Source organism: Oncorhynchus kisutch, unplaced genomic scaffold (genome assembly GCF_002021735.2).
Source record: "Oncorhynchus kisutch isolate 150728-3 unplaced genomic scaffold, Okis_V2 Okis02a-Okis13b_hom, whole genome shotgun sequence".
Classification (NCBI taxonomy): Eukaryota; Metazoa; Chordata; class Actinopteri; order Salmoniformes; family Salmonidae; genus Oncorhynchus; species Oncorhynchus kisutch.
In genome coordinates this window covers 11,245,003-11,258,329 of record NW_022261979.1, presented here as the reverse complement: position 1 = coordinate 11,258,329, position 13,327 = coordinate 11,245,003, and the positions used below count along the sequence as shown (strand labels likewise).

Sequence of the window (13,327 nt, the reverse complement as noted above, 5' to 3'; positions counted from 1 at the left end):
CACACAGTGCAGTGAGTGTACAGGAAGCCACACAGTGCAGTGAGTGTACAGGAAGCCACACAGTGCAGTGAGTGTACAGGACGCCACACAGTGCAGTGAGTGTACAGGAAGCCACACAGTGCAGTGAGTGTACAGGAAGCCACACAGTGCAGTGAGTGTACAGGAAGCCACACAGTGCAGTGAGTGTACAGGAAGCCACACAGTGCAGTGAGTGTACAGGAAGCCACACAGTGCAGTGAGTGTACAGGAAGCCACACAGGACCACGTCCTGTTATTATGGGTTTGTTTGTGTAAAGAGAAGTGGAACATATTTCAGTTTTCACCGTTAGTAGAAAGGTTCTTGACATTTGACAAGTGGTTGATGCTTTAAAACAGAAGCTGTACAGTAGATTGATGAAGTAGTATTGTCTCATTGACAGATGTGTGTGTGTGTGTGTGTACTCTATATTGTAGGAAAACAGATCAGACCCAGTACACCGGCTGTTCAGTCCACGAGAACAACAACGGCCAGGCGACGTATGAGAACCCCATGTACGACACCAACACCAAGTCTGCGGAGGGGAAAGTGGTTCGCTTCGACCCCAACCTCAACACCGTATGCACTGTGGTTTGAAGATGTGGGTGTGCCAAACGCACCGGGGTTTGACAATGCTTTTGCCGAACAGGAAAGCTTGTTCAGAAATGCATCACTGGTTTGATGCAACACTGCACTGTGGTTTATTGATGCTGTCTGACGAACGGAATTGCCCGAGAGTTCTTTTGGTAAAAACATTTTTAAAAATGGATGTCTTGTCTTTTATAATATCTGTCTGCAACGAGTTTCTGAAGACGGCACAGCACCGCCTTGGGAAACAGGAAGGCACAGCACAGCCTCGGGAAACAGGAAGGCAAAGCACAGCCTCGGGAAACAGGAAGGCACAGCACAGCCTCGGGAAACAGGAAGGCACAGCACAGCCTCGGGAAACAGGAAGGCACAGCACCGCCTCGGGAAACAGGAAGGCACAGCACACCTTCAGGAACAACAGTTGTGCGTGTTGTGGATGATGGACGGGGTGAATCAGCAAGCAGAATGAGACGGTCCTCTTTTTAAAATACATCTTCACCTGATGGGTGAAGTTATTCCTACCTGCACTCTGAGAGTGATGCTATGTGAATAATGCCTTTCCTGACATGTTAGTACACGAGTCGTTTACGCTCCAGTCAACGCAAACAATGGAGCGTCGTTAAGGCAACAGTCAACGCGAACAATGGAGCGTCGTTAAGGCAACAGTCATCGCAAACAATGGAGCGTCGTTAAGGCAACAGTCAACGCAAACAATGGAGCGTCGTTAAGGCAACCAAATGGAACCCTAGTCTTTTCCAGATGGAAGTTATCAGAGCTGGGTTCAAATATTATTCAAATTCCTTTAGCCTTTTGCTCTAGTCTGCCCCAGAGGGGTGGAGGGGGTTTGTCCTTTTGCTCTAGTCTGCCCCAGAGGGGTGGAGGGGGTTTGTCCTTTTGCTCTAGTCTGCCCCAGAGGGGTGGAGGGGGTTTGTCCTTTTGCTCTAGTCTGCCCCAGAGGGGTGGAGGGGGTTTGTCCTTTTGCTCTAGTCTGCCCCAGAGGGGTGGAGGGGGTTTGTCCTTTTGCTCTAGTCTGCCCCAGAGGGGTGGAGGGGGTTTGTCCTTTTGCTCTAGTCTGCCCCAGAGGGGTGGAGGGGGTTTGTCCTTTTGCTCTAGTCTGCCCCAGAGGGGTGGAGGGGGTTTGTCCTTTTGCTCTAGTCTGCCCCAGAGGGGTGGAGGGGGTTTGTCCTTTTGCTCTAGTCTGCCCCAGAGGGGTGGAGGGGGTTTGTCCTTTTGCTCTAGTCTGCCCCAGAGGGGTGGAGGGGGTTTGTCCTTTTGCTCTAGTCTGCCCCAGAGGGGTGGAGGGGGTTTGTCCTTTTGCTCTAGTCTGCCCCAGAGGGGTGGAGGGGGTTTGTCCTTTTGCTCTAGTCTGCCCCAGAGGGGTGGAGGGGGTTTGTCCTTTTGCTCTAGTCTGCCCCAGAGGGGTGGAGGGGGTTTGTCCTTTTGCTCTAGTCTGCCCCAGAGGGGTGGAGGGGGTTTGTCCTTTTGCTCTAGTCTGCCCCAGAGGGGTGGAGGGGGTTTGTCCTTTTGCTCTAGTCTGCCCCAGAGGGGTGGAGGGGGTTTGTCCTTTTGCTCTAGTCTGCCCCAGAGGGGTGGAGGGGGTTTGTCCTTTTGCTCTAGTCTGCCCCAGAGGGGTGGAGGGGGTTTGTCCTTTTGCTCTAGTCTGCCCCAGAGGGGTGGAGGGGGTTTGTCCTTTTGCTCTAGTCTGCCCCAGAGGGGTGGAGGGGGTTTGTCCTTTTGCTCTAGTCTGCCCCAGAGGGGTGGAGGGGGTTTGTCCTTTTGCTCTAGTCTGCCCCAGAGGGGTGGAGGGGGTTTGTCCTTTTGCTCTAGTCTGCCCCAGAGGGGTGGAGGGGGTTTGTCCTATTGCGATTATTCTATTTGGTTCAATTGCGACAGGAAGGCACAGCATAAAAATCATTTTTTTGTAAAGCCTCCCTTCAGAACATTATTTCTGAGTAAACTGTGGTGAACAGGAAGAGAGCAGACTAGATGACTTAGCAAGTCACTAATTGCTCAATAAAGCCCAAATAGAATATTTTAAATTATATCGATCGATCGATTGATTTGATTTTCTAGGACATATTTAAAATACATATAGAGTTGACTCATTCGTCTGATCACAACAACACAATACAAATGTATCAAATCTTACTTGAACCCAGGTCTGTCTGCTAGTTCCCCCCCCCCCCAGTAGTCGTAGTAGTCGTAGTAGTAGTAGTAGTAGTAGTAGTAGTAGTAGTAGTAGTAGTAGTAGTAGTAGTATTATTATATCCACTCTCTCTGCATGGCTCGGTTTAATTCCCCTGGATCTGATTTAAGAACGTATCTCAGACTTAAGGCCTCAATCAGATCAAGCATTATCCGGCGATACCAGACACCTACGTAGCTGATGTTTTAGCGATGTTGGAGCTGTCAAATCGCTGAGCAGCTGCTCTCGTGATTGTTGTCCTCGAAGCTACACCCCCCCCCCCCCCCCCCCACTCGCGTTAGAAATTCTGACCTTGAAAGTGTAGGTTATTTTGAAAATGATTAAAAATCATCAAAAAATAATAAATAATGAGGATTTCTATCAGCCTTTATCGAGGTGTAGATTATATCTCACATTTCAGTGTTCAAACTTGTAAACAAGACTGATTTGGATTTCTCTTAATGAGACTCTGTGCAGACATTGACAAGGTGTACTGCCGGGAGCCGCTTGTGGATTTGACAGCTCCAAAAACAGTTCTACCTCCGTCACGTCAAAACATCAGCTCTGCGGATGTTGGCTAAAGCTAATCTAATTTGATCCATAAAAGTTCCTCTCAGCGTGAGTCGATCAAAGTGATCTGCTGTCTCGTTCTTTGCCTACACTGTGTGATGTCAGAGAGAGAGAGAGAGAGACAGGGAAACCACGTTCTTTACCCACACTGTGTGATGTCAGAGAGAGAGACAGGGAAACCACGTTCTTTACCCACACTGTGTGATGTCAGAGAGAGAGACAGGGAAACCAGAAAGGCTGTCTCGCTCTTTGAATACTGTCAGTGTATGTAATATAAATGTACTGGATGCACTCTTAACACCAATGATACTTAAGATTGGATGTGTCATGTGTCTACCCTGACTGAGAACTGAAGGATGTGTCATGTGTCTACCCTGACTGAGAACTGAAGGATGTGTCATGTGTCTACCCTGACTGAGAACTGAAGGATGTGTCATGTGTTTACCCTGACTGAGAACTGAAGGATGTGTCATGTCTACCCTGACTGAGAACTGAAGGATGTGTCATGTCTACCCTGACTGAGAACTGAAGGATGTGTCATGTCTACCCTGACTGAGAACTGAAGGATGTGTCATGTCTACCCTGACTGAGAACTGAAGGATGTGTCATGTGTCTACCCAGACTGAGAACTGAAGGATGTGTCATGTGTTTACCCTGACTGAGAACTGAAGGACTTATGTGTCTACCCTGACTGAGAACTGAAGGACTTATGTGTCTACCCTGACTGAGAACTGAAGGATGTGTCATGTGTCTACCCTGACTGAGAACTGAAGGATGTGTCATGTGACTGAGAACTGAAGGATGTGTCATGTGTTTACCCTGACTGAGAACTGAAGGATGTGTCATGTGTTTACCCTGACTGAGAACTGAAGGACTTATGTGTCTACCCTGACTGAGAACTGAAGGATGTGTCATGTGTCTACCCTGACTGAGAACTGAAGGATGTGTCATGTGACTGAGAACTGAAGGATGTGTCATGTGTTTACCCTGACTGAGAACTGAAGGACTTATGTGTCTACCCTGACTGAGAACTGAAGGATGTGTCATGTCTACCCTGACTGAGAACTGAAGGATGTATCATGTGTCTACCCTGACTGAGAACTGAAGGACTTATGTGTCTACCCTGACTGAGAACTGAAGGATGTATCATGTGTCTACCCTGACTGAGAATTTAAGGAGAATTGTTATCATCAAAGTACAGTATTTTCTTTGTGTGATGGAGAGAACATGAATTTCCTTTTTTCTGATTTGAGTTATCTTGTTTTGGAGGATGAGGGGGGGGGGGTGAGATAGGTGTGTATCCTCTAGCCAATGAGTCTGAGTTACTACACATACTGTAGATGTTGCTCTGTGTATGTCCCATGGATGTTGACTGGAATAAATGGGTGCTTGTTTTTCCTGTAACAGTACGGTCTTAGAATGAAAAGGCTCCATAGGGCTTCTTCGGCTGTTCTTCTACATGAAACCCCCCCCCCCCCAAAAAAAATACCCAGAAGGCTTCTGCACTGGGTTCTCCTACGGGGTTGGCCAAAGAACCCTTCTGTAATTCTAGATTGCAACTTTTTTTTTTTATCTTTAAGAGTCTAGGATCATCGGCCTCCATTCACATTCCTGTATATATATTTTACAGCCGTTTCAAATCGGTTGTCATTGTCGTCAATATCTCGTCGTTTTACGTGCCTGTTTTGTGCATTACCGGAATAGGGAACATTGTAAGATCATTAAATAAATCCTGACAGTGCCTCGTCAAATATTGTATAGGCATAGTGTTAAAAAAAAAAAAGAATTATAATTTCATCAGTAACATACCAGTGTGTGGGGGAGGGGGGGGGGGTTAGAATGTTTCCCAAATGGCACCCTATTCCCTATATAGTGCCCTACTTTTGCCCAGAACTCTGTGGGGCCCTGTTCAGAAGTAGTGCACTACGTAGGGAAATAGGGTGCCACACTGGGACGTTGATGTAATGTATTTTCTGTCAGCCTTCCTCATGTTGAAGAGACGTGCTGAACGCAGCTCGTACCTCTGCATGTCTGCCAAAGAGGATCACGTCGTAGTATCGCCTCGCTGCTGTAGATGCCTCTACCATGTGTCTCTTATCTTGTCATTACACTAACATTTGGTTGTTGTTGTTGTTGTTTTTGTACATTTATACAGTTTTGATACTTGATGGCATATTCTCTTTGGCAAATGTCTTTTGTTTTATCAATATGTCATATCACAATCTCACATTTCTTATTGACAACAATGAAAAAAAATCATCTGGTCTATATTGAAACTTTTGTCTTAAAGTCGAAGACTTCAAACAAGTTTAGAAGGCAATTCAGTGTACAAATTGGTAACTAGTTTAGAATGCAATTCAGTGTACAAATTGGTAGCTAGTTTCGAATGCAATTCACTGTACAAATCAGTAGCTAGTTTCGAATGCAATTCACTGTATAAAGCAGAAGTACTCCTAATATCAATCAAATTCAGAGCCAATGTAGATGTGTATATATATATATTCAAACCTTTCGTAAAGAGATTATATTTTTATGCAATTAAAGCATTTGTAAGTTATTAAATATGTTGTGTACATTTTCATATGTAAATGTCATGTAAGATTTAAAAAACAAACAAAAGATTTTTGTATTTTTTTCTTTATTGCCAGTGTTATAAATCGTTAATTTATAAAACATGTCAACTATAAAGCTTTGTCATTGTCATTTTGTTTGTAAGGAGATGTATTGGGGTGGTGGACTAACACAGTATTTTTTGCAATTGTCATGCCAACAGATACTCTCAAAATTTGACACCTTGATCTGTTTTTGTAAAACCATTTCAGCAAACCCATACAAAAGCTGTTGCATAACTTCCTAGCAATTTGCTTTTCTGTTTAGTCTAGCAGTTAGCTTCTGTTTAGACTAGCAGTTAGCTTCTGTTTAGACTAGCAGTTAGCTTCTGTTTAGACTAGCAGTTAGCTTCTGTTTAGACTAGCAGTTAGCCTCTGTTTAGACTAGCAGTTAGCTTCTGTTTAGTCTCGCAGTTAGCTTCTGTTTAGTCTCGCAGTTAGCCTCTGTTTAGACTAGCAGTTAGCTTCTGTTTAGACTAGCAGTTAGCTTCTGTTTAGACTAGCAGTTCACTTCTGTTTAGACTAGCAGTTCGCTTCTGTTTAGACTAGCAGTTAGCTTCTGTTTAGACTAGCAGTTCGCTTCTGTTTAGACTAGCAGTTAGCTTCTGTTTAGACTAGCAGTTAGCTTCTGTTTAGACTAGAAGTTAGCTTCTGTTTAGACTAGCAGTTAGCTTCTGTTTAGACTAGCAGTTAGCTTCTGTTTAGACTAGCAGTTAGCTTCTGTTTAGTCTAGCAGGTAGCTTTTCTGTTTAGACTAGCAGGTAGCTTTTCTGTTTAGTCTAGCAGGTAGCATTTCTAAAAGAGAGGTAGAAGACGAACAGAACGGTACCCAGGCTGACAGAGGGGTAGGAGACAAACAGACTGGTACCCAGGTTAACTGAGAGGTAGAAGACAAACAGACTGGTACCCAGAGTAACAGAGAGGTAGGAGACAGACTGTTACCCAGAGTAACAGAGGTGGGAGACAGACTAGTACCCAGGCTAACAGAGAGGTAGGAGACAGACTAGTACCCAGGCTAACAGAGAGGTAGGAGACAGACGGGTACCCAGAGTAACAGAGAGGTAGGAGACAAACAGACTGGTACCCAGGCTAACACAGAGGTAGGGGACAGACTGTTACCCAGAGTAACTGAGAGGTAGGAGACAAACAGACTGTTACCCAGAGTAACTGAGAGGTAGGAGACAAACAGACTGGTACCCAGAGTAACAGAGAGGTAGGAGACAGACTAGTACCCAGGCTAACAGAGAGGTAGGAGACAAACAGACTGTTACCCAGAGTAACAGAGAGGTAGGAGACAGACGGGTACCCAGAGTAACAGAGGTGGGAGACAGACTAGTACCCAGGCTAACAGAGAGGTAGGAGACAGACTAGTACCCAGGCTAACAGAGAGGTAGGAGACAGACGGGTACCCAGAGTAACAGAGAGGTAGGAGACAAACAGACTGGGACCCAGGCTAACACAGAGGTAGGGGACAGACTGTTACCCAGAGTAACTGAGAGGTAGGAGACAAACAGACTGTTACCCAGAGTAACTGAGAGGTAGGAGACAAACAGACTGGTACCCAGAGTAACAGAGAGGTAGGAGACAGACTAGTACCCAGGCTAACAGAGAGGTAGGAGACAAACAGACTGTTACCCAGAGTAACAGAGAGGTAGGAGACAGACGGGTACCCAGAGTAACAGAGAGGTAGGAGACAAACAGACTGTTACCCAGAGTAACAGAGAGGTAGGAGACAAACAGACTGTTACCCAGAGTAACAGAGAGGTGGGAGACAAACAGACTGTTACCCAGAGTAACAGAGAGGTAGGAGACAAACAGACTGTTACCCAGAGTAACAGAGAGGTAGGAGACAGGCGGGTACCCAGAGTAACAGAGAGGTAGGAGACAAACAGACTGTTACCCAGAGTAACAGAGAGGTAGGAGACAAACAGACTGTTACCCAGAGTAACAGAGAGGTGGGAGACAAACAGACTGTTACCCAGAGTAACAGAGAGGTAGGAGACAAACAGACTGTTACCCAGAGTAACAGAGAGGTAGGAGACAAACAGACTGTTACCCAGAGTAACAGAGAGGTAGGAGACAAACAGACTGTTACCCAGAGTAACAGAGAGGTAGGAGACAAACAGACTGTTACCCAGAGTAACAGAGAGGTAGGAGACAAACAGACTGTTACCCAGAGTAACAGAGAGGTAGGAGACAAACAGACTGTTACCCAGAGTAACAGAGAGGTAGGAGACAAACAGACTGTTACCCAGAGTAACAGAGAGGTGGGAGACAAACAGACTGTTACCCAAAGTAACAGAGAGGTAGGAGACAAACAGACTGTTACCCAGAGTAACAGAGAGGTGGGAGACAAACAGACTGTTACCCAGAGTAACAGAGAGGTAGGAGACAAACAGACTGTTACCCAGAGTAACAGAGAGGTAGGAGACAAACAGACTGTTACCCAGAGTAACAGAGAGGTAGGAGACAAACAGACTGTTACCCAGAGTAACAGAGAGGTAGGAGACAAACAGACTGTTACCCAGAGTAACAGAGAGTTGGGAGACAGGCGGGTACCCAGAGTAACAGAGAGGTAGGAGACAAACAGACTGTTACCCAGAGTAACAGAGAGGTGGGAGACAAACAGACTGTTACCCAGAGTAACAGAGAGGTAGGAGACAAACAGACTGTTACCCAGAGTAACAGAGAGGTAGGAGACAAACAGACTGTTACCCAGAGTAACAGAGAGGTAGGAGACAAACAGACTGTTACCCAGAGTAACAGAGAGGTAGGAGACAAACAGACTGTTACCCAGAGTAACAGAGAGGTAGGAGACAAACAGACTGTTACCCAGAGTAACAGAGAGGTAGGAGACAGGCGGGTACCCAGAGTAACAGAGAGGTAGGAGACAAACAGACTGTTACCCAGAGTAACAGAGAGGTGGGAGACAAACAGACTGTTACCCAGAGTAACAGAGAGGTGGGAGACAAACAGACTGTTACCCAGAGTAACAGAGAGGTAGGAGACAAACAGACTGTTACCCAGAGTAACAGAGAGGTAGGAGACAAACAGACTGTTACCCAGAGTAACAGAGAGGTAGGAGACAAACAGACTGTTACCAAGAGTAACAGAGAGGCGGGAGACAAACAGACTGTTACCCAGAGTAACAGAGAGGTAGGAGACAAACAGACTGTTACCCAGAGTAACAGAGAGGTAGGAGACAAACAGACTGTTACCCAGAGTAACAGAGAGGTAGGAGACAAACAGACTGTTACCCAGAGTAACAGAGAGGTAGGAGACAAACAGACTGTTACCCAGAGTAACAGAGAGGTACCCAGGCTAACAGACTGTTACCCAGAGTAACAGAGAGGTAGGAGACAAACAGACTGGTACCCAGGCTAACAGAGAGGTACCCAGGCTAACAGACTGTTACCCAGAGTAACAGAGAGGTACCCAGGCTAACAGACTGTTACCCAGAGTAACAGAGAGGTAGGAGACAAACAGACTGGTACCCAGAGTAACAGAGAGGTAGGAGACAGGCGGGTACCCAGAGTAACAGAGAGGTAGGAGACAAACAGACTAGTACCCAGGCTAACAGAGAGGTACCCAGGCTAACAGACTGTTACCCAGAGTAGCAGAGAGGTACCCAGGCTAACAGACTGTTACCCAGAGTAACAGAGAGGTAGGAGACAAACAGACTGTTACCCAGAGTAACAGAGAGGTAGGAGACAAACAGACTGTTACCCAGAGTAACAGAGAGGTAGGAGACAAACAGACTGTTACCCAGAGTAACAGAGAGGTAGGAGACAAACAGACTGTTACCCAGAGTAACAGAGAGTTGGGAGACAGGCGGGTACCCAGAGTAACAGAGAGGTAGGAGACAAACAGACTGTTACCCAGAGTAACAGAGAGGTGGGAGACAAACAGACTGTTACCCAGAGTAACAGAGAGGTAGGAGACAAACAGACTGTTACCCAGAGTAACAGAGAGGTAGGAGACAAACAGACTGTTACCCAGAGTAACAGAGAGGTAGGAGACAAACAGACTGTTACCCAGAGTAACAGAGAGGTAGGAGACAAACAGACTGTTACCCAGAGTAACAGAGAGGTAGGAGACAAACAGACTGTTACCCAGAGTAACAGAGAGGTAGGAGACAGGCGGGTACCCAGAGTAACAGAGAGGTAGGAGACAAACAGACTGTTACCCAGAGTAACAGAGAGGTGGGAGACAAACAGACTGTTACCCAGAGTAACAGAGAGGTGGGAGACAAACAGACTGTTACCCAGAGTAACAGAGAGGTAGGAGACAAACAGACTGTTACCCAGAGTAACAGAGAGGTAGGAGACAAACAGACTGTTACCCAGAGTAACAGAGAGGTAGGAGACAAACAGACTGTTACCAAGAGTAACAGAGAGGCGGGAGACAAACAGACTGTTACCCAGAGTAACAGAGAGGTAGGAGACAAACAGACTGTTACCCAGAGTAACAGAGAGGTAGGAGACAAACAGACTGTTACCCAGAGTAACAGAGAGGTAGGAGACAAACAGACTGTTACCCAGAGTAACAGAGAGGTAGGAGACAAACAGACTGTTACCCAGAGTAACAGAGAGGTACCCAGGCTAACAGACTGTTACCCAGAGTAACAGAGAGGTAGGAGACAAACAGACTGGTACCCAGGCTAACAGAGAGGTACCCAGGCTAACAGACTGTTACCCAGAGTAACAGAGAGGTACCCAGGCTAACAGACTGTTACCCAGAGTAACAGAGAGGTAGGAGACAAACAGACTGGTACCCAGAGTAACAGAGAGGTAGGAGACAGGCGGGTACCCAGAGTAACAGAGAGGTAGGAGACAAACAGACTAGTACCCAGGCTAACAGAGAGGTACCCAGGCTAACAGACTGTTACCCAGAGTAGCAGAGAGGTACCCAGGCTAACAGACTGTTACCCAGAGTAACTGAGAGGTAGGAGACAAACAGACTGGTACCCAGAGTAACAGAGAGGTAGGAGACAGACTAGTACCCAGGCTAACAGAGAGGTAGGAGACAAACAGACTGTTACCCAGAGTAACAGAGAGGTAGGAGACAGACGGGTACCCAGAGTAACAGAGAGGTAGGAGACAAACAGACTGTTACCCAGAGTAACAGAGAGGTAGGAGACAAACAGACTGTTACCCAGAGTAACAGAGAGGTGGGAGACAAACAGACTGTTACCCAGAGTAACAGAGAGGTAGGAGACAAACAGACTGTTACCCAGAGTAACAGAGAGGTAGGAGACAGGCGGGTACCCAGAGTAACAGAGAGGTAGGAGACAAACAGACTGTTACCCAGAGTAACAGAGAGGTAGGAGACAAACAGACTGTTACCCAGAGTAACAGAGAGGTGGGAGACAAACAGACTGTTACCCAGAGTAACAGAGAGGTAGGAGACAAACAGACTGTTACCAAGAGTAACAGAGAGGTAGGAGACAAACAGACTGTTACCCAGAGTAACAGAGAGGTAGGAGACAAACAGACTGTTACCCAGAGTAACAGAGAGGTAGGAGACAAACAGACTGTTACCCAGAGTAACAGAGAGGTAGGAGACAAACAGACTGTTACCCAGAGTAACAGAGAGGTAGGAGACAAACAGACTGTTACCCAGAGTAACAGAGAGGGTAGGAGACAAACAGACTGTTACCCAGAGTAACAGAGAGGTAGGAGACAAACAGACTGTTACCCAGAGTAACAGAGAGGTGGGAGACAAACAGACTGTTACCCAAAGTAACAGAGAGGTAGGAGACAAACAGACTGTTACCCAGAGTAACAGAGAGGTGGGAGACAAACAGACTGTTACCCAGAGTAACAGAGAGGTAGGAGACAAACAGACTGTTACCCAGAGTAACAGAGAGGTAGGAGACAAACAGACTGTTACCCCAGAGTAACAGAGAGGTAGGAGAACAAACAGACTGTTACCCAGAGTAACAGAGAGGTAGGCAGACAAACAGACTGTTACCCAGAGTAACAGAGAGTTGGGAGACAGGCGGGTACCCAGAGTAACAGAGAGGTAGGAGACAAACAGACTGTTACCCAGAGTAACAGAGAGGTGGGAGACAAACAGACTGTTACCCAGAGTAACAGAGAGGTAGGAGACAAACAGACTGTTACCCAGAGTAACAGAGAGGTAGGAGACAAACAGACTGTTACCCAGAGTAACAGAGAGGTAGGAGACAAACAGACTGTTACCCAGAGTAACAGAGAGGTAGGAGACAAACAGACTGTTACCCAGAGTAACAGAGAGGTAGGAGACAAACAGACTGTTACCCAGAGTAACAGAGAGGTAGGAGACAGGCGGGTACCCAGAGTAACAGAGAGGTAGGAGACAAACAGACTGTTACCCAGAGTAACAGAGAGGTGGGAGACAAACAGACTGTTACCCAGAGTAACAGAGAGGTGGGAGACAAACAGACTGTTACCCAGAGTAACAGAGAGGTAGGAGACAAACAGACTGTTACCCAGAGTAACAGAGAGGTAGGAGACAAACAGACTGTTACCCAGAGTAACAGAGAGGTAGGAGACAAACAGACTGTTACCAAGAGTAACAGAGAGGCGGGAGACAAACAGACTGTTACCCAGAGTAACAGAGAGGTAGGAGACAAACAGACTGTTACCCAGAGTAACAGAGAGGTAGGAGACAAACAGACTGTTACCCAGAGTAACAGAGAGGTAGGAGACAAACAGACTGTTACCCAGAGTAACAGAGAGGTAGGAGACAAACAGACTGTTACCCAGAGTAACAGAGAGGTACCCAGGCTAACAGACTGTTACCCAGAGTAACAGAGAGGTAGGAGACAAACAGACTGGTACCCAGGCTAACAGAGAGGTACCCAGGCTAACAGACTGTTACCCAGAGTAACAGAGAGGTACCCAGGCTAACAGACTGTTACCCAGAGTAACAGAGAGGTAGGAGACAAACAGACTGGTACCCAGAGTAACAGAGAGGTAGGAGACAGGCGGGTACCCAGAGTAACAGAGAGGTAGGAGACAAACAGACTAGTACCCAGGCTAACAGAGAGGTACCCAGGCTAACAGACTGTTACCCAGAGTAGCAGAGAGGTACCCAGGCTAACAGACTGTTACCCAGGCTAACAGAGAGGTACCCAGGCTAACAGAGAGGTACCCAGAGTAACAGACTGTTACCCAGAGTAACAGAGAGGTACCCAGGCTAACAGACTGTTACCCAGAGTAACAGAGAGGTAGGAGACAAACAGACTGTTACCAAGAGTAACAGAGAGGCGGGAGACAAACAGACTGTTACCCAGAGTAACAGAGAGGTAGGAGACAAACAGACTGTTACCCAGAGTAACAGAGAGGTAGGAGACAAACAGACTGTTACCCAGAG

At 46.6% G+C, this 13,327-nt stretch overlaps 1 protein-coding gene across 1 annotated transcript in view; it reads left to right on the top strand.

The window, feature by feature from the left end:
• LOC116359260 (CUB and sushi domain-containing protein 3-like) overlaps nt 1–1,530 on the top strand; it is a 547,528-nt gene extending 545,998 nt beyond the window's left edge. The window contains 1 exon segment of the mRNA XM_031811826.1: nt 454–1,530. Coding sequence (XP_031667686.1) covers nt 454–613 — 160 coding nt within the window. The 3' untranslated portion in view covers nt 614–1,530.
• The last annotated feature ends 11,797 nt before the right edge of the window (nt 1,531–13,327 follow it).